This window comes from Tursiops truncatus, chromosome 2, assembly GCF_011762595.2.
Source record: "Tursiops truncatus isolate mTurTru1 chromosome 2, mTurTru1.mat.Y, whole genome shotgun sequence".
Lineage (NCBI taxonomy): Eukaryota > Metazoa > Chordata > Mammalia > Artiodactyla > Delphinidae > Tursiops > Tursiops truncatus.
In genome coordinates this window covers 33,211,920-33,232,006 of record NC_047035.1, presented here as the reverse complement: position 1 = coordinate 33,232,006, position 20,087 = coordinate 33,211,920, and the positions used below count along the sequence as shown (strand labels likewise).

The 20,087-nt window shown below is 50.8% G+C and overlaps 1 protein-coding gene across 5 annotated transcripts in view; it reads right to left on the bottom strand.

Annotated features, from left to right (window-relative positions):
• ACTN1 (actinin alpha 1) overlaps positions 1 to 20,087 on the bottom strand; it is a 95,716-nt gene that overhangs the window by 22,770 nt on the left and 52,859 nt on the right. For 4 of the 5 annotated variants that reach the window (XM_033851012.2, XM_033851014.2, XM_033851013.2 and 1 more), the window contains exons 3-8: positions 16,106 to 16,225; positions 8,073 to 8,159; positions 6,191 to 6,278; positions 5,579 to 5,657; positions 1,877 to 1,958; positions 549 to 634 (exon numbers count right to left, since the gene is read on the bottom strand). In XM_033851012.2, the coding sequence (XP_033706903.1) occupies positions 549 to 634; positions 1,877 to 1,958; positions 5,579 to 5,657; positions 6,191 to 6,278; positions 8,073 to 8,159; positions 16,106 to 16,225 (542 nt within the window). The remainder of the gene's footprint in view (positions 1 to 548; positions 635 to 1,876; positions 1,959 to 5,578; positions 5,658 to 6,190; positions 6,279 to 8,072; positions 8,160 to 16,105; positions 16,226 to 20,087) is intronic. The other variant, XM_073800325.1, reaches the window with a different exon arrangement.

The window sequence follows — 20,087 nt, the reverse complement described above, 5'->3', positions numbered from 1 at the left end:
AAGCAAGATATAGAAGGCACCAAGGCCCAACAGGGCTGTGGACAGATTTGCTAAACCACGCCTGTGAGCGGGAGAAAGGCGGGGGCTTCGTGACGCCTCTGCAGAACAGGTCGGTGAAGACAGGCGGCGCCTCCCCAGATCTGCCTCTGTAAGGGACGCCTGCTGCTCTGTTAAAGCTATAGCCTCAACAGCGGTGGGCACAGAGGGGCTGCTGCCCACAGCGCTTCCAGACCTCCAGAACCACCCCTGGCTGATCTCACCCATGCCGCCCTTCCTGCTGAAGCCCGCCATCCGGGTCCCAGAAGGTGAGCGCTTTCCCAGTGTTCTCCGAGGCAGTAGAGGAAGATGAGAGAAAGCAGAGGGGCGGGTGGGAGAGGAGTTGAGCAAGAATAACATGCCACGTTGGCACCGGGGGCTGCCGCTACCGAAGAGACAGACCATCGGACCCTGTCGACAAGGAGAGGTGGGGAGAGGAGGGGCGGGAGGGCATGGCTTGGGGTCTGGCATGAGGTGTGCTGGGCAAGGAAGGAGCAGGGGGCCCTGGGTACCTTCTGGGCTCCAGAGAAGGCGTGGTAGAAGCTGGACACGTAAGTCATGATGGCTTTCTCATCCGGGCGGGCTGTTCCGACGATGTCTGTCAAGAAAAATCTGGAGTTAAAGCCAGCTGGTGAACACATGATACGCTTCCTGATGTGATGGGGAAAGCAGCTCTCAGAACCACCAAGTCTTCTTGCCAAGACGCTGAGCCTGCATCTAACCAGCCATCTGGCATCAGCTTCCACTTACGGGAATGCGAGAGGTAGAGGAAGGAGTGAAATGGTACCCGAGGAAGGAAACAGACAAACCAGAGTAAGGGGTACTCGGCACAGCTGGTCTGGGTTCCACAACAAGTTCAATGCCAGGAATGAAAGGGGTCGGAGGGAAGAGAAAAGTGCGACAGATTAGAAAAGACACAAGAAATAGAACAACGAAATGCCACGTGCAGACTCTGCATCTGGATCAAAACAAAGCAACTAAAAAGAAATAATGGGGAAATTCGATTCTGAACCAGGCAGATGTATCAAGAATTACTGTCAATTTGCTTGATGTGAAAATTATTTTATGATTGCATGTGAAAATTATTTTATGATTTCATAAGAAAATATTGCGATTTTTAAGGTATGTAATCTGAAGTATGTAGTAGTGAGATGCTGTGATGTCTGAGACTTGCTTTAAAATTTCAACAAAGAAAACAAAAGCGAAAAAAAAAGGAAGTGTGACAAAACCTCAGTAACTGTTCTATCTGGATGGTGGGTACAGGAAAGCTAATTATATTATTCTCCCTGCTTTTGCATGTTTGAAATTGGCCTTACAACTTGACAGACATTGTCACAGACTATCATATCTTCCATCTGTTCTCCTAAGGGCCCATCCATCTTTCCAAAAAGTCATTTGTATTTCCACAAGTGCCCTCTCTCCCACTCCCTTTCCCCTGTGAAGTCAGGTATGTATATAGACCCCAAACTCAAGTCACCCCTTTGAGTTACTCATCACTGCAAGCTCCCATGTGTGTCCATGATGCACATGATAATAAACTTTTTTTCCCTCCCCTACAACCACAAAGGACCACTGCACTCCACCCCGGCACCCCCTACCCCGACTCCAAGGCCAAGCTGAGGACCATGCTCGGGCCGCCCTTTTCGACACCAGCTACCACTTCTCCCTCCAAACCTCAGGGAATCTGTCTGTGGAATCCCTGAGAAACAACTGACCCCCTGGCTCCCCAGATGAAGACCAAGCCTTCTCCCTTCTGGCCTCAGGTGCGGGGCCCGCCCTTCCTGGCCGCTGGCCGCAGCCGGGAGAAGAGCCGAAGGCCCAGAAGGAAAGCGCCTTTCACCTTCTGCATCCAACATCTTGGGGATGTCCAGGTACTTCTCCGCCACATCGAAGGCCGTGTTCAGGTTTGTAAGTGGGTCGTCCTAGGGGGAGAAGAAGAAGAAGGCGGGTGAGAGGCACAAGAAGTCTCTGGCTACCCCCATCTCGATGATCACCAAGACTGGGGGCGGGGGGACTGCCACATGCCGCGGAGCAACGGAGAGCGCCACAACTACTGAACCTGTGCTCTACAGCCCGCGAGCCACAACTGCTGAGCCTGAGTGCTGCAACTACTGAAGCCCGCACGCCTAGAGCCCGTGCTCCAGAGCAAGAGAAGCCACCACAGTGAGATGCCCAAGCACTGCAACAAAGAGTAGCCCCTGCTTGCCTCAACTAGAGAAGAGAAAGGAAAGGAAAGGAAAAAGGAAAAAGGAAAAAGGAAAGGAAAGGAAAAAGGAAAGGAAAAAGGAAAGGAAAGGAAAGGAAAGGAAAGGAAAAAGGAAAGGAAAGGAAAGGAAAGGAAGAAGGAAGAAGGAAGGAAGGAAGGAAGGAAGGAAGGAAAGAAAGAAAGAAAGAAGGAAAGAAAGAAAGAGAAAGAAATGCAAGCTAAGACCAGGCACTGGCCTGGGAGCCATCAGTCTTGGCTTCTGGTTTCAGCTCCACCACCAGCCAGCTAGCTGGACTGGTGAGTAACCTAACCTCAGTGTCCCCACCGGTTACTCAAGAGTTGGCCTAGGAGCTCTCAAGCCCCTTTGGCGCTCATATGAAATGTGGGGCTCCTTCAAACAGCTACAGTCTTCTGACTACATTCTGGCTCTGCTATCTTCTCAAGAAAACTTATTGGGGATCGGTGAGGAGGTGGAGTAATCGGAACCCTTGTGCACTGTTGGTGGGATTGTAAAATGGTGCAGCTGCTGTGGAAAACAGTATGGAGGTTCCTCAAAAAGTTAAACAAAGAACTACTATATGACTCAGCAATTCCACTCCTGGGTCTACACCCCAAAGGATTGAAAGCAGGGACTCAAATAATTTGTACATCCACATTCACAGCAGCATTATACACAATAGCCAAAAGGTGGAAATAACTCAAACGTCCACTGACAGATAAATAGATATGGAATATTATTCTGCCGTAAAAAGAAAAGAGATCCTGAGACGGGCATACTACAACATAGACAACCTGGAAAACATTATGCTAAGTGAACTAAGTCAGACTCAAAGGGACAAATATTATATGATGCCACTTACATAGGCACCTACAAGAGTGGTCAAATTCAGATACAGAAAGTAGAGTGCCAGGGACTGGCGGAAGGGGGAGTGGAGAATGATGGCTTAAAGGGTTCAGAATTTTAGTTTTGCAAGATGAAGAGCTCTGGAGTTGGGTGGTGGTGATGGGTACACACCAGTGTGAATGTACTTAATACCACCGAACTGTGCACTTAAAAATGGTTAAAGTGGTACTTTAAAAATTATGTATATTTTACCAAAAAAAAAAAAATTAATGTGGAAAAAGACCCCATAACTTAGTCGGGGGAGTTCCTCGCTGGACCTCCCACTCGATTCTTGGTTCCCAGACTAACCCAAAGCAAATGGCTTTGTCAGCCTACCACTCAGCTTCCGCGTTTGCCAAGGTGAGAGTCACAGGGTACAAAAGGATAAATCCATTCATCTGGGACGCATTCAGGAAGAAACTGCTCAAAATAGAGAAGGTGGAGTCCTTCTGGGAAAGTCTCTGACAGCTTCCAGAATAATAAAAAACCACTGTCAAGCAGCAACAGTCATTTCCGTCCAGGCCCTCGGCCATCCTCAGGCCCCGGGTGCACACCCACCTGCCCCCCTCGATTCCCAGGGACCGCCAGGCCCCCCACGCCCACCTAGAGCGGGTGCCGGAAGGAAGTGCTTCCCGGTCACAGCCCTCGGCTCTCCCCTGTTCCCAAGCACCAGAGGCTCTGGCAACCTCTGTGCTTTCTGGAAAGAATCCACGGTTCAGTGGGAACAGGTCTGTGCTGTTTCTGGATTGTACTGTTGCTACTGAATTAAAGAGAAGGGGAGACAGACAAAGAGAGACAGGGAGAAATGAAAAGACACAGAGAGGGACAGAGGGTGGGGAGAGGCTGGCCGGGAATGAGACAAAGGCCCCTGGACTCTCACCTCCCAAAAGGCTGAGGCTCCTGGAGTCGGGGGGTGGGGCGGGGGCCGAGACTGAAAAGCCACAGTCAGCACGGACCCCACTTTATGTGGGGGTGAGGAACAGCTGTGCACTGGCTGGCTGCTGCCCACCCCGGCCCCCCAAGCAGGGACACAGGCACGTGCACACCTGTCACCACAGGGCATCGGCTGACCGCTAGGGTGGTACGTGATGATGATACCTTTAAAGAAAGTCTCCGCCTCTAGGATTCCCCCACCTTGGCCCCTGTCTGGTTTGGCCACACAGCTTTCAGGTGGGTCGGGGGGTTCTCAAATCGATTTTTTTTCTCTTTGCAAAGTGGCTGAGTTAGAGGGCTGGGACCCCCCCCATCCCCCAAGAGGTCAGCTGGACCCTCGTCCACATACACCTGGATACCGCCACGCACAGGGCCAGGCAGCAGGGCTCTCTCCTTCGGCAGGTGGGCAGAGGTCCAGCCTCAAGTTTCAGGCCCAGCTTGGGGTTTCTGGAGGGGATAGAAGACTACTCCTTTCCTCCCTCACAAATCCTTTTTGGCGGTTCACCCCACCACACACCCCCCAAAAGGAGGTTCCGATGCCACAGAGCTGCTGCTGCACCAGCAACATGAAGCCTTGCTTGGCCACTGGGGGCAGAGGCAAGGTGGGGGACTTCACTGAACACTGAGCTCTCCAAGTGTCAAGGTCAAGGAGACAAATACCAGAACGGTCATTCCTAGAAGCCCTTTGCCAAGAGATTCAAGGACCAACAGGTGACATTCCAACCCGAGCTCCAGACCATATACCGGGGGCACAAGGAGGGCTCCACGGGTGGCCTCTCCCAGGATGTCTGCACCACAGGGCCTCCTGGTGCTGGGATGGGCTGAGACGGAGGATGCCGAGTACAGTCACGGTGTCCCAGACAGACCTCTCCCAGGTCAGGCCAGCAGCTTTAACCAGCCCGGACACTAAGAACCATCACGAGGCTAGACACACAGCTCCCACCTCCCGGTCTGTTCCTCAACATCTTGTTGCTCAAGAAAAGCCCCAGCAACTTCACACCAAAAGCACAGATGAATCAAGCAGCACTGAAATCCCCAGCCAAACTTCAGCGATGGGGGAAAGCAAGTCATGGCGGGAAGCTGCCCAGGACTGCAGAGCAAGCCTTGGACAAGGCTGGGACAGATGTCTCTAAAAATACGCAATATCTTAAATTATGGAAGTAATATATGCACCTTGCACAACCCAGAAAAACAGAAGGGAAAAGGCCACTTGGTATCCCTTCATCCTAACAATTGCTTTGGTGGTTCTGATATTTCTCCTGGCAGATTGGGCACGTCAGCAAGTACCTACGTGCTATGCACATACATACTCAAGCAGCCCTGATAGAGGAGGTGTTTTACTCTTACTTCTAGAAGGGTTGTCTCCTCAGCTCATCTAAGGAGACTGACACCCCTTCACACTGGGCCATGGGCTCTCAGAACAGGGGGCCCAGTCCTGCCCATCCCCCAGCCAACCAAGGGGGACCAGTCGGTAGGAGCTGCTGGGGGAGGGGGCAGGAGGGTCAGGTGAGCACACGAACCTTCCGCAGCTTCCCGTAGTCAATCAGCTCAGGCCGGTGTCGGTGAATCAAGGCACAGAAGCCGAGGCCGTCCTTCCAGCTACCCGGGGGAGAGAAGGGGGGGCAAGCTGGTGAGTCGGGCCAAGCAGTAGGGGCAAAGCACTAAGCAGGGGTCTTCTTTTTTCCAGAGATGAGTACATAACCCTTCAGAGCAGGAGCTGGGAGAAGATACCGTGGGAAGGAACTGTCTTCCTGCCACGATCCCAGGCACTGGGGTACAACACTGTGGGGCTTGGTAAGTTGAGACACACCTGCCACATCCAACCCTACCCGCCCCCAAGGTCCAGGGCCCTCGTCTGCTCTGTTCCAGAGCCCCAGGCTAGAACTTCCCAGACACGCTCCTTGGGGGTCTCCAAGGGCATCAACCAAAGGTGTATCAGGCAGTAGCTAGGAGGGACAGGGCTCCTCTCCAGGAGGAAGGGGGCATCAAACGGCGACACTCCCTTCCCAGAAAAGCGACTTCTTCCCCAAGTGTCTTTGTTCTGTTCTAGAGCTAAGACTGACCCAGCCAACGGGGTCCTTGGGGGAAGCAGCCCAGGTTCTGCAAGGGTCCCTCAGACCCCAGCCACTCACCTTATGTGGAAGTTCTGGATGTTGACGTTTTTGTAAGGGGCTGTCTTTCTCTGACACCACAAGAGCAGCCCTTCCTTCGCTGAAGTCTCTGTGGGGAAGGGAATGACGGGCAGAGAGGTCAATGGCTGGCTTGGTGGAGGGAGGGGCGTGGGCTCATGGAGGTCCCACCGTGACCACAGGGTCCATGCTCTTTCACACAGGGGGTCCACACAAAGACCCCTAGATTTCAACCCTGCTGCTACCAGGCCAAAAATCTACTTCCTTGACAAAGTTTGAGAACTTATTTGAGAAACATAGAAGTAAGCTAGGAAGCGTTTCATAACTGGCCGCCTTACACATTTAAATACTGAGAAAATGGCTTTTCAAACTTTCAGAATATCTCCCCGTCACTCCCTTTTATGCAAAGAAATGGCAACAATACAAAATAAGCTGGCAACTTATGTCAGGTGGCCACTTTGGGGAGGAAGGTTTGATTGGTCTGTGAAATCTGAAATTCATGAATCTTCAGATAGGGGCCCCATGTACCCTGTGCAGGGCACACAGCCATGTGGGAAGAAAGCATTAGGACTTCCGGTTGCATTTAGTGTTCATCTAAAAAAAAAAATGGTTTCATTATATTTAATGCATGGATCAACACTGTTGCTGTGTGTAAAGCAGACATGTATCAGTAAGATAGGGCAGGTATCTGAGAGGACCCCAGAAGCTCCCAGCCCAGGAGGGCTGCAAACTGCACCGCCCCCATGTGTTCATGGCTGTGAATTGCAGGTTATAGTACTCAGTAAAGTGGGTTTGTGGATGATCTCATTTACTTTCGATTCACAAAATGGACTTTAAAATGATGTTAAACAATTCCTGCAAAGATAATATAATAATTCAAGCACAAGAAAACGATTAAAAAATCAGCAAAGCTAACGCTTCTGCTTTTAGTTCAAGCTCTTTGTCAGTCACATTACAAGATGAAAAAACGATTTAATCAGAACTGACAAGATGTCTACCCAAAAGAATAAACTCATCAAGAAAGCTATTTGAAAACCAGATTTATAGCTATTATCACTAACAAGCACCATGCCCTAAGTGACTCCTGAGGGCATCTTTTTAACCACTTCAGCCCTAAATACCAGGTATCTATAAACCAAACTTAGAATTTCACATTGCTGTATCACCAAGTGTCAAACCAAGATTTCCATAACAAAGCAATTTAATCCACATTGTTCTCATTAAAAATTATTTTGAACAAAAATCTTTTCAAGATTTGATTTCTAGGCCATTAAAATGAATTAAAAATATTTTTAAAATATCTCCACCTCATCTTTAAAAAATTTGGTTTGGTGTGTTTTATAATATGCATAGAAATACATGCATATAATTTAGTGCAAAATAAATACACACGTATCAGACATAAAGCTCAAAAACTGCTGGAGTGTGAAATCAAAAGTTTAGAGAGATCACTGCCCCAGACCATGGTGGTCCCTTGCAGATCTACAAGGTGGCCACCAGAGGGTGCTACGGGAGCAAAGTGGAGGACCTGGTGTCCGCTCACCCTCCTGTCACTCCCTCCTGACTGCTATTCCCCTACCCTTTCAGATTTAACAACCCAAGAGCCAAGTGGGGTGTCTCCAATACACTTCCCCACAGCAACCTTGGGCTTTCTAAGTGAGGGGTTTCTCTGGGGCCAACACATCTATGGGGACCAGCACTCCAAACAGTTCTTACTTCCCTGTAGACTAGGAGAGCGCACAGATGCCAGCGATGGGTAAGCGGCCCAGGATGTGGCCCATGATCAAGGCCCTGTTGCCCCGGGGATCAGGGAGGAAGACGTGATGGTGAAGGCACGGGAGAGGTGGAAGCCTGGGCATGGCATGGAACAGAGCAGAAGACCTACCTTCCACGGAGATGTCCTGGATGGCAAAGCGGAGGATGATGGTCCAGATCATGCCCAGGGTCATTTTCACATTCCCATCCACGATTTCTACAGACACAGCAGTAGGACACATTAAGAAGGGTCTCAGCAGGAACAGAGCCCACACTCCCTGAGTGCCCATGTCACTCCGTGAGCCACTTAGGAAGTCAATGACCACAAACTCCACTTCTAGAGGGAAGTCTAAAAATTAGTGCAATTACATGTCACAGGTGTCAGGAAGGAAGTCTACTTGGGGGCGTCTTGGGGGCACCAGGAGAGTGGTCAATTCGACTGGGTACAACAGGAAAGGCAACAGAGAAGGGGGTGTCTTAAACCCTGAGTGGTGCCCACCAGCCTAACAGAGAAGAGGGACAGAATTTCTATACCATCACAAATGTCCTGGCACCTCTGTGAGCTGAGGACCTCTGGGCAAGCACAGCTCTCAGAACAGGCATGCACAGCTGGAAAGCCAGTGCAGGCAACAGAAATTAACCAACCCGACAAAGGTTTATAAACTGCCACTGGAAGGATCCACTAACTCACAAATCAAGTTCACGATGCCACTAGCTGGGTATTTTTTAATAAAAAACAAACAACAGCTTCAAGATCACAATTAAGAGGTACCCCACTATGGGTTTCCCTGGTGGCACAGTGGTTAAGAATCCACCTGCCAATGCAAGGGACACAGGTTTGAGCCCTGGTCCGGGAAGATCCCACATGCCACGGAGCAACTAAGCCCGTGCGCCACAACTACTGAGCCTGTGCTCTAGAGCCCGCGAGCCACAATTACTAAAGCCCGCGTGCCTAGAGCCCGTGCTCCGCAACGAGAGAAGCCACCGCAATGAGAAGCCCACGCACCGCAACGAAGAGTAGCCCCCGCTCACTGCAGCTACAGAAAGCCCGCTCACAGCAATGAAGACCCAACGCAGCTAAAAATAAATAAAATTTTTTTAAAAAATGAATAAAATCTATCTTTTAAAAAAAAAGAGATACCCCACTAAATTCAGTCTAAGCAGCACTTTCTAGACTTTTTAAAAAATGTTATAAATTCTATGAAGTAATTTTTTTTTTTTTCTGTACCAGACTCAAAGGCAGGGAATACAAAGATATATAAGCCCTGTCTTCAAGGAGCCTAAGACATGGAGTCATTTATAGTCTTGGGGGTTGAGAAGGGTAACAATCAAATGCAGACTCCTTACCCTCACCTGCTTCCAGGCCAGAAGATGGTAACCTGGCCCCATGGCGAGGTACTCTCAGTTAAGACTCAGGCATACAAAGAATATCTCGTTTTTTCCTACCTGCAACACTAGTGTTAGGGGAGACCCAACAAAACCATAAGAAGGGGCAACTTCCAGGGACTCCTAATCCCCTGAGCCCACATCCACCTGGGTTTGCTTCCCACAAAACAAACCCCTTACACAAGAGTGGATTCCACTAAGGAAATTAAGATCTCATCCCCTTCCTCAAAAGGGAGGGCAAAATTGCATGCAAGGCGAAGGCACTGAGCAGTGATGCCTGGCCACAGCAGCTTCTGGTGGGGACAGTGGGTAAGTCTGCTGAGCCTGCATCAGGGTGCCGAGTAAAGGAAGCACAGTGTCCACTTTGGACTTGGGACAGGATGTGACTCTTCCTGTAAAGAAGGGGGTTTGAATGCCCCTCCCAGAATCCTAGGCATCCGCAGGACAATGATCCAAGTTGGAGAACCTGAGTTAGAGAGACAGAGAGATGTAGCAGCATACGACCATCCTCCTTAATAACTACAACAGCCGGCTGCACTTTGCAGAGCAGGCTTGCGGGGAGCGGGAGTAGTCAGTTAATCAGTCAAGAATCAGTTCCTTGTAAAGCAACTATACTTCAAGGAAAACTGAAAAAAAAAAAAAAAAAGAACCAGTTCCTAAACGTTTGATATTTTTAAAATGCCCTTTCATTTGTGACTCCCAATGGCTTTGCATCTGTAATGTTCAAAGTGTTTATATAAATTGATAAAAGTCTAAACTCATAATACATAAGTAGGCAAAAGACATGAATACACTTCAGAAAACACGAAATACAAATAACCAATTTGTAAGAATGTCAATCTCGCTTGGAATTAACGTTATAAGATACCATTTCCCAGCTATTAAATTAGCAAAGTTGAAAAACAGTGAACACACACCAGGGTGGTAATAAGGCTACCATACTGTGGCTAGAAGTTTTTAAAAAAACAAAAAACACCTTTCTGGGAAATAACGTGGCAATAGGGAGCAAGCATCTTGAAGTTGCTCAACTTTTTGAGAAAAAAATTCTCTCTCCTGGGCTTCCCTGGTGGTGCAGTGGTTGAGAGTCCGCCTGCCGATGCAGGGGACGCGGGTTCGTGCCCCGGTCCGGGAGGATCCCACATGCCGCGGAGCGGCTGGGCCCGTGAGCCATGGCCGCTGAACCTGCACGTCCGGAGCCTGTGCTCCACAACAGGAGAGGCCACAACAGTGAGAGGCCCGCGTACCGCAAAAAAAAAAAAAAAAAAAAACTCTCTCTAGCCCAAGCCAGTGGAGTGAAATACAGAGTAAGGTTGCTGTGAAGGCCCTTGCTGCCAGGGTATTTATCATGACCACACATTGGAAACCTGTGAAGGTGCAAAGTACGAGGCATGACTGAGCAAATCCCCAGACTTGTCACCTCTCTGCTCAAAACCTCCACTCGGAGCCAAAGGCAGTGGCTGGTGGGGCCTCTGGGACCCCTCCTCCCTCTACCCCTCCAGTCACACGGCCTCCCTGCAGCTCTCCCTGGTCCTGGGATACCCCTCACCTCCCTCCTGTTTCCACTCACCCTTCATCTTCTCACTGAGACCTTCCTGGACCTCCCATTTTACTTTTCTACAACCGACATATATATTTTCTTCTCCCTCTTCTAGAACGTAAGCTCCCTGAGGGTAAAGATGTTTTGTTTTGCATCACTGCTTAAGAGCCCAGCATTGTCCCTGACACAGAAAAGGCCCTCCATCAACATTTGTTGAATGAATGAACAAATGAATGAATGAATGAATAGGACACTGGAGGACACTAACCACAGGTGGGCGAGCGGGCAGAGAACATAAGAGCACTTGGGCTCCTCCAGGACCGCACCCAGGTCTGGAACAGAGCACAGCTGTGCTCACCAAATAGACAATTAGAACATAATTAAAAATGATGTTCACAAGTTTTTAATGACTTGGGGCCAGCGTCCCCACCCCCAGCTGCCCCATTTGTGAAGATCAAAATATCCCAGCCGGGCTTCCCTGGTGGCGCAGTGGTTGAGAGTTTGCCTGCCGATGCAGGGGACACGGGTTCGTGCCCCGGTCCGGGAGGATCCCACATGCCGCGGAGAGGCTGGGCCCGTGAGCCATGGCCACTGAGCCTGCGTGTCCGGAGCCTGTGCTCCGCAACGGGAGAGGCCACAACAGTGAGAGGCCCACGTACTGCAAAAAAAAAAAAAATCCCAGCCTCCTGCTGGCCTTGAGCTCAGTGTCCTCCCAGCACCAAGGAAGACAAGGCAGCTTCTTCTCTGGGTCTCGCCTACTTACGTCTCTCCTCCTTCCACAGAAACACCCAAGCCCTGGGGGTGTTGCTTACTGAATTCTAACTCCTACCAAAGAAGCAGTTTCACTCCAGAAAAAAGGGGGGCCAAGGACAGGCAAAGAGAGTGGTGTGTGTACAGTTAACAGCCCATGTACCACCCATCCCCAGGGCCCACCTGATTCCCCACACACCCTCAGAGTGTAACCCTCCCCAGAGGGCTCTCCTGCCCTGGTCCCGAGAACGGCAGATCCTTTCCCCAGGCATCTCTGTTTGGAGTAAGGCTGCCCATCTCATAGGCATCTATATGGCCTGAAATGCTGGGTCCAAAAGAAGGGTTCCAAGGCCACAACTGGGCCCCTGGGGGAAAAACCACGACGCTAGATTAACAATGTCTGGGACTTCCCTGGCGGTCCAGTGGTTAAGACTTTGCCTTCCAATGCAGAGGGTGTGGGTTCGATCCCTGGTTGGGGAGCTAAGATCCCACATGGCTTGTGGCCAAAAAACCAAAACATAAAACAGAAGCAATATTGTAACAAATTCAATAAGGACTTTAAAAATGGCCCACATCAAAACAATCTTTAAAAAACCAAGCCAAACCAAAAAAGCAGTGTCGCTGTGGGTGTGGGAAGAAGCCATTCCTAGACCACAGCTACCTGTGAAGCTGTTCACATCCTGATTTTACTCAGAACCTGCCTGTCCCCTGGCCCCAGTCCGGGGACGCAGTCACTGAGCAGTATTCAGACGGTGGAATGAATGATGCCGAAGGAACTCCACGTGATAGAAACTAGAACCCTGGGGGTCACCACCTCCCAAGACCATTGGGTTTAGCTACTGCACCCGCCGCCCCCTCCATCCTAAGGACAGATGCTAAATCTTCGAGCCCACCCCCAAGCTCTAGCGCCCAAAGCCATCAAGCTTTCCCTGCCTCAAGATCTTCAAAGGAAAAATCCTTCTCAGGTGCCCTCATCTGGTTAAATCCCACCACTCACCCACGTCAAGTCCCAACCCCGTGAAGTCTAGTAGACATTCTAGAATCAAGTATCACACAAGAAACCCCAAGGATCTATTCTAACCCCTGCCGCGGTGTGGATGCTTCTTGCCCCTGGCCTCCATCTTTGGGGGCAGGGAGCCCGTACCTTTCCCAGAGCACCCACTGCATCCCCTGAGGTTCTGTATGTTATCCACAGTCAGCCTGCCCACAGGGTCTCCCTTCCGGGCCTGGTTCTGCACGTCAGAGTCAGTCAGAGTCGAGACCTTGCCCCACGTGATAACCCTTCAAAGGTCTGGGGCCTTTCACCTGGGCTGGGCCTGGTCCCCAGGGCACCCCAGCCAGAACAACCGGCAACATCTCCCCCACCCCAACCCCAAGAGGGCTCCTTCCAGGTGATCCATTCCACTGCCTTCTATAGTCTACAGCAGTAAGCTTCACTTCATTAAAATAAACAAAGCCCATTCAGGGCCTCATCCAGTTTCCTGGCTCAGCAGAGCGGCCGTCCTGGCATGATCTTGGTGCTCAGCTTTTTTTTGTTTTCTTTTTTTAAATTTATTGGAGTGTAGTTGACTTACAATGTTGCGTTAGTTTCAGGTGTACCCCAAAGTGATTCAGTTATACATGTACATATATTCATTCTCTTTCAGATTCTTTTCCTATATAGGTTATCATTTCAGCTTGAAACGGGAGGGAGGATCTCAGAGGGAAGGCTTGGCCTGAAGGCAGCGAGAAGGTAGGGAATGGCTCATTTTAAGGAGGCTTTAGAAATCTTTTGAGAAGCGAGGCTGGTGCCGAAGGAGCTAGAAAACTCTGGCCAGCTAGGTTAGGTGACTCCCCAGAGATCAGAGGGGGGTCGTGAGCGTTCACACCCATGTCAGTCTTTGCTCCTTACCCCTCTGTCGAGACAACACAGCCAGCTTGACCTGCCACTTCAGAGCTGAGGAAAATCAGACATGAAATTTCTGTCCTGGGCCCCTGCAGAGGAGGCAGCAAAGCCTTGGGGTGATGGGAGAGCTTCAGACCTCAGCTCCAGAGCCCAAACCCCCGGGGTTTACTGGCTCTGCCATATGGAAGCAGTCTGGCCCAGAGCCTGTACTACACACTTCCATTCCATCAACTTCTTCGAGCCTCAGTTTCCTTGACTGTAGAATGTGGCTGGTGACATGACAAGCCTGTTAAAGTATCCTGTCTAGTCAGCCACAGATCTGGAACTCAGCAAGTGCTATTCTCGCCCATCTTCTCCTTTCTTCCTCCCCTTTGGTATTCAGAGTCTTTACAAATATATTTTTTTAGGTAGTTGTTAAATGTTCCTTTCTAAAAATCTGGATTTCTGGCTTCTTTTGAAAAATTGGAAGATCTAGCAATGCTTGAAGAGTATTCCCACACAGCAACAACTGACCAGATCTACATGGCAGCTGCCCTGCTTAGAAGGGCATGTTCTCCCCTCTTCTCCCCACTCATCCCTACCGCTCACCCCAGCCCACATCATACGTCCTCTACTTCCCTGTTCCACTGAGCATCTGAGCTTGCACCAGACGACCTGAGTGGCAATTTCTTTGGCTTCCCATACCTGCTTGGTTGAAACTTTTTCTGCCAAGTCTTTTATTTATTTATTTTTTATTTTATTTTTTTGCGGTACGCGGGCCTCTCACTGTTGTGGCCTCTCCCGTTGCGGAGCACGGGCTCCGGACGCACAGGCTCAGCGGCCACGGCTCACGGGCCCAGCTGCTCCGCGGCATGTGGGATCTTCCCGGACCGGGGCACGAACCCGCGTCCCCAGCATCGGCAGGCAGACTCTCAACCACTGTGCCACCAGGGAAGCCCATTCTGCCAAGCCTTGATTCCTCCCTAAGAGAACAAACTATTCTTTTCTTCTTAACAGGCAGCGATTATTTTCCCACTCACAGAGCGAAGTATCCTGCTACGCACAAGCCCTTCGAACGTTTACTGAGCACTGACTGTGTGCATCACGCTGCTAGGAGCTGGGGCCACAAGGATGTAGAAGACGTGATCCCTGCCTCACAGCTGAGGGGTGGGATGCATAAGGCACCACCTGTGGTGGCCTCAAGTACTAGTCTGAGTCCCTGGTAAGGCAGGGGTCAGCAAGCTTTTCCTGTAAAGGGCCTGATAGGAAATATTTTCGGCTTTGCAGGCCATATGGTCTCTGTCGCAACTATTCAATTCCGCCTGTAGCAGGAAAGCAGCCAATGATATGTAAACAAATGGGTATGGCCGTGTTCCCCTAGTTACAAAAACCCAGGTCACCAGGTTGGACCCCGTGGACTGCAGTCTGCCAACCGCTGTGCTCCAATTTCTCAGTTTGATGTTGATATATCAAATCCCTCAATTGCTAGAAAAAAAGAGGACTTTAAAGTCATCAACCGGAGAAGAGATCAGCTCCTGTGGATTTACTGAAGCAAGACCCTCCAACCTCTGCAAGGAAAGGCCACCCTCTGGGGTATTTCTCTGGAGTCACTCAGACCTGAATTTGAGTTCTGGCTTTACCACTTGCTGATGATGGGACTTGGGACAAGTTAATCTTGTCAGGCATGTATTTTCCTTTTGTAAAATGGAGATAATAATTAGAGCCACCTCGTAGGGCTGGTGAGGGTGAAAGGAGATCACTGGTGCAAAGGGCTTCAGCACAGTACCTGCTGCAGAGCAAGTGATCAGTACTCACAGCCAGGCTTGTATCTACAGTGAAGAAGTGAATGAATGGAGATGGTGTCTCACTCACCTTCTGATCTCTGGCACCATACAGCAGATGCCCAATGCATTGCAGAATCCCTAGGACACAGTTCTGACGGGGCCTAGTTATGGTATTTTATTCTCATCACCTCACGACCCTCCCTAAATCCTTCAGAACCATCACAGTGCACACAAGAAATTGTGCAACCTCCTTTTAACCATTAAGAACATGCTAATAATGGTTTAGACTGAGCTTTAAACAATTTTTTTAAATTGAAGTAAAGTTGATTTACAATCTTGTGTTAGCTTCAGGTGTATAAACAATTTTTTTGTAAGTAAAGGGCAAAGAGTCAAGAAGCTGCTCTGCTGGGAAATGATATTAGAAATGTTCCTAAAGGCGTGTGGACAGCCATCCTGCAGGGGGCTGCCTCCACCCAGCCAGTGTCTGCACACTCTCCCCAGACCACAGAACTCTCTGCTTGGGACAGCGCGATGCAGCCAGGCCTGTGGAAGAGGGAGGTGGCATTCCACACAGGTATATCCCACAGCGCTAGGATTCCGCGGAGGGGTTGCCAAGGTGCTGAGATTGGATGGAAAGTGCTGTTTTTACATGAAGGATCCACGGGGTCGACCAGATGGAGGTGCTGGGAGCCCTACTTCCAAATGCCCCCAGGGATGTCTAGAAGTGGGTGGGACATAAGAGTGGGTCTAGGAGTCAGGCTGGAAAAGGCCAAAAGAGCCAGGAAGTTGTGGGGTGGGGAGAATCCCACTCCGGGGGGCAGCCAGGGGCAGGCCTTACTCACCTTCAGCTCCTATGGACACCAGCTTGACCCCCTTGCTGGCTATGAAGTCCAGGGCCTTGTTGACATTGGAGATCTTGTGCACCCTCATTTTGCCTCTCTCCGGCTTGGCCAAGCGTTCACCTGAACACAGACCGAGAGGGAGGGACAGGAAGTGAGATGCTATTCTCCGACTCCTCAGGTCTAAACTGCTTGCAGCCACTCAACAAGTCTGTATCAAGCCCCTAACATATGCCAAAGACTTGGCTGTGAGCTGGGAATGCGGGGGTGCACAGAACAGTTTGCTGCCTTCATACACTTATGGTCCAGGAGGAGAGACAGATCTTCATCAGAGAAACACATAAATGAACAAGCAGCCAGAGGGTAAATTCTTAAAATAAATGCTTTAAAAGAGACACAGCAGAGGAGGGCAGGCAGGAGGGCGAAAGAGTTGTGAGGTGGTCAGGGGAGGCCTCTGAGTGGGAGGCAGCCAGGCCCAGACTGCAGGGACTGGTGACCAAGGCAGAAGGAACAGCACATGCAAAGGCCCCGAACTCCTAGCCTAGATTGTTCTGGCCTGGGGGAGTGCTTGGGTCACTCTAGAGTATTCTGGAAGAGTCCCCTGTGCTCTGCCAGTCCTCTCTCATTTGAGCACCGCTGCTCTTGTCCGGTTACTGCCTCCCAGGGGTACCCTCGGCTCAGCTCTGAGTCAATCCCCCACCGTCACTCCACAGCCACTCCCCCACCCCACCCCACCCCTCCAGCTTCCACAGGGGAGCCCCTGCTGCTCAGGCTTTTCGGTCAGAAGCTCCCGGGAAACGGGTGTTGAGGAGCAGGTTCTCCAAACATCCTGTTAAGAGCATAGACCAGAGGTGTCCAGGGACCTCCTGAAACCAGCTGAAAAATGCGTATGTACAACATGTGTGCCCACATCTGGGGAAGGGGCGCACAGCGTTCAGAGTCTCTAAGAGGTCAGGGACCCTAAAAGGCTGAGAACCACCATCCTAGGACCTGAAATTCAGGACCCTTGCACCTGCCACGGTCTCCAGCCCAGCCCAGCAGTGCCCTCCCCGCTCCCTTCCGAGCACATCGACAGTCTGGCTGAGAGATCTCGAGGGGCAGGGTGGCCCTGATGCTGGGCCATGCCCACCCTGTCAGAGCGGCATTTCTCTGGGGGGCCTCCCAACTCCCCAGGGGGCCCCCCAGCTTCTAGAGAACAGAATTCCTGCCACAGATGTCATTTGGCCGAGCAGCTCCCAGGGAAGCACAGCTGGGTTTTTATTATTAAATCAAGACTTTCCGCTCACGGCTTTCCCAAGGCTGTGGCCATTGCCCCCCTCTCTGGCAAGGAACCCTACCGCCCTCCTGAGCAGATGAGATGCCGCAGGGCTCCCCCAGATAGGATGGATGGAGGCAGCACCTCGTGCCCCCTAGAGCCCCAGCCCTTAGGTCCTGCTAAGCCTGAGTTCGCCAGCCAGCCCACCAGCCACGTACACTGGCTGGAACGGGGCTTCTCCAAGACAGTGGAGGCAGCAAGGATAGTGGTTCTGGGACTTCAATCAGCACAGAACCACCAGGAGGACCTGCTAACTGCAGACGTCCAGTCCCCTTCCCCTGCTTCCTGAGTTTCTGATTTAGGAGGTCTGGGGTGTAGGCTGGGAACCTGCATGTGGCCAAGCAGTCCTGCTGATTCTGCTGGGTGGTCCAGGGACCACACTCAGAGGACCTCTGCAGGGAGCACCCTCTTCCTTTCTCCTGTTATCCTACCCATCTCCAGAAATGCTCAGGAGGAAAAGGCAACATCTCGGTGACTCAATCTCTCCCCGCCCCACAGATGTGCACAGGCTGGCCCGTTCAGTGAGAGCATCTGGTGGGTACGCGGAAAAGCCCAGCGGCAGTCAGTCACTCTAATATTTGTTGAGCATCACCTACGTGCCAAGTACAGGTCTAAGCACTTGGGATACAGATGAGACTGTCACCACCCTAAGGGGCTCAGTGCGCAGTGAGGAGAAAACACATGAGCCAAAAATGATCCTGCTGCATGGCAAATGACACACTAGAGGAATCAACAGCCTGTTCTAGGAGCCCAGAGGAGGGCAGCCACTCAAAGCACGAGTGAGGGTGGGGGGTGGGGGGCGGTGGTAGTCAGGGAAGCCTTCCTGGAGGAAACGGCTAAGCTGAGTTTTGAAGAACGAAAAAGAACAATGCCAGGTTTGTTTAAACTAAGAAATGTTGGAAGAGAGGTCGGGAAAGACACTCTAAAAAGCAGAAGAAAACATATGGCAGTTCCTAAAAAAATTAAATATAGAATTACTCTAGGACCCAGCAATTCCACTTCTGGGTACATACGCAAGAGAACTGAAAGCACAGACTTGAACAGATATCTGTACACCATGTTCTTAGCAGCATTATTCACAATAGCCAAAAGGTGGAAACGACTCAAGTGTGAATTGACAGATGACTGAATAAACGAAATGTGGGATATATATACACGATGGAATATTATTTGGCCTTAAAAAGGAAGGAGGGCTTCCCTGGTGGCGCAGTGGTTGAGAGTCCACCTGCCGATGCAGGGGACACGGGTTCGTGCCCCGGTCCGGGAAGATCCCACATGCCGCGGAGCGGCTGGGCCCGTGAGCCATGGCTGCTGAGCCTGCGCGTCCGGAGCCTGTGCTCCACAACGGGAGAGGCCACAACAGTGAGAGGCCCGCGTACCGCAAAAAAAAAAAAAAAGGAAGGAAATTCTCATACATGCTACTTCATGGAGGAACTATGAGGACATTATGCTAAATGAAATAAGCCAGTCACAAAAGGACAAATACTATGATTCCACTAATACGAGGAACCTAGAACAGAATCTGTGAATCAAGTTCACAGAGACAGAAAGCAGAATGGTGGTGGGCAGGGCTGCGGCAGGGAGAAGGGAACGGGGAGCTGGCATTGAATGGCATGGGGCCACAGTGTGGAATACTGAAAAAGTCTGGAGATGGGTGGTGGTGATGGTTGCACGACAATGTGAATGTACTTAATGCCTCTGTGTACATTTTAAAACGATCAAAATGGTAAATTTTATGTCACGTATATCTTACCACACACGCATGCCCCACCCCACCCCACAGATTTCACCTGCAGTGAAAATATTTTCAAGTATTGGGGAGTGGGAGAAGGCAGTCGGAGCTTGTGCAAAAGCACAGAAAACAGAGAGCGTGCCGTCTGGGGAGGACTGCGTGTGCCCCCAGTGTGGCAGAGGGTCTGAAGTCTGACACATTGTGGGGAATAGTTAGTTGAAAACACAGCAGGTGCCAGCTCATGAAGGATCCTGCTAGCTATGCTAAGGAATGCGGGCTGCAGGCGCAAAGCCCCAGAGAGGCAATGAAAAGTTTCAAGCGGGGAACAGCGTGACCATATTTGGGCCGTTGGACGGACCCTCTGGCTGCGTGTGGGTAACGGAGGGCGGTGGGAAGGGAGAAGCTGGGAGGAGGGGTCAAAGGCCTCTGGACATTATCTAGGTGACAGCTGACGCAGGCGCACTGACACCGTGAGGTAGCAGAGGTAAAAGAAGGATAATAGAAGGAAACAGAATGAATGAAACTTGAATGCCAAAGAGCAAAGGCATTGAACCCTGGGGCACATGTGGGGGAAGATGCCCAGTGCGACGCAGTATTTAAAAGGAGGCTCCAGGGAGAAGGCTGGCCTGAGACTAGCCTAGGACCGGCGGCAAGGTGGAAGGTAAAGTGGAGAAAGCAGCCAAGACCCTCCAGTGCATAAGCTAGAATCTCGGGCCCTCCAACCTTTAAGGGATGGTGGAGGACAGGCATTCATAAGAAAGAGGAGATATGCATTGGCGAGGAGCTGTCCCTCCGGATATCTGGACACCCAAATTCCAAGCTGGGGGCTGGATAAGGGACTGGAATCACCTGGATACAGGTAGCAGTGGAGCCAGTGTTTGGAGATGGTCAGCCATGGTTGCTTTCTTGACCACAGAGTCCCAGCATTTGGAGAAGAG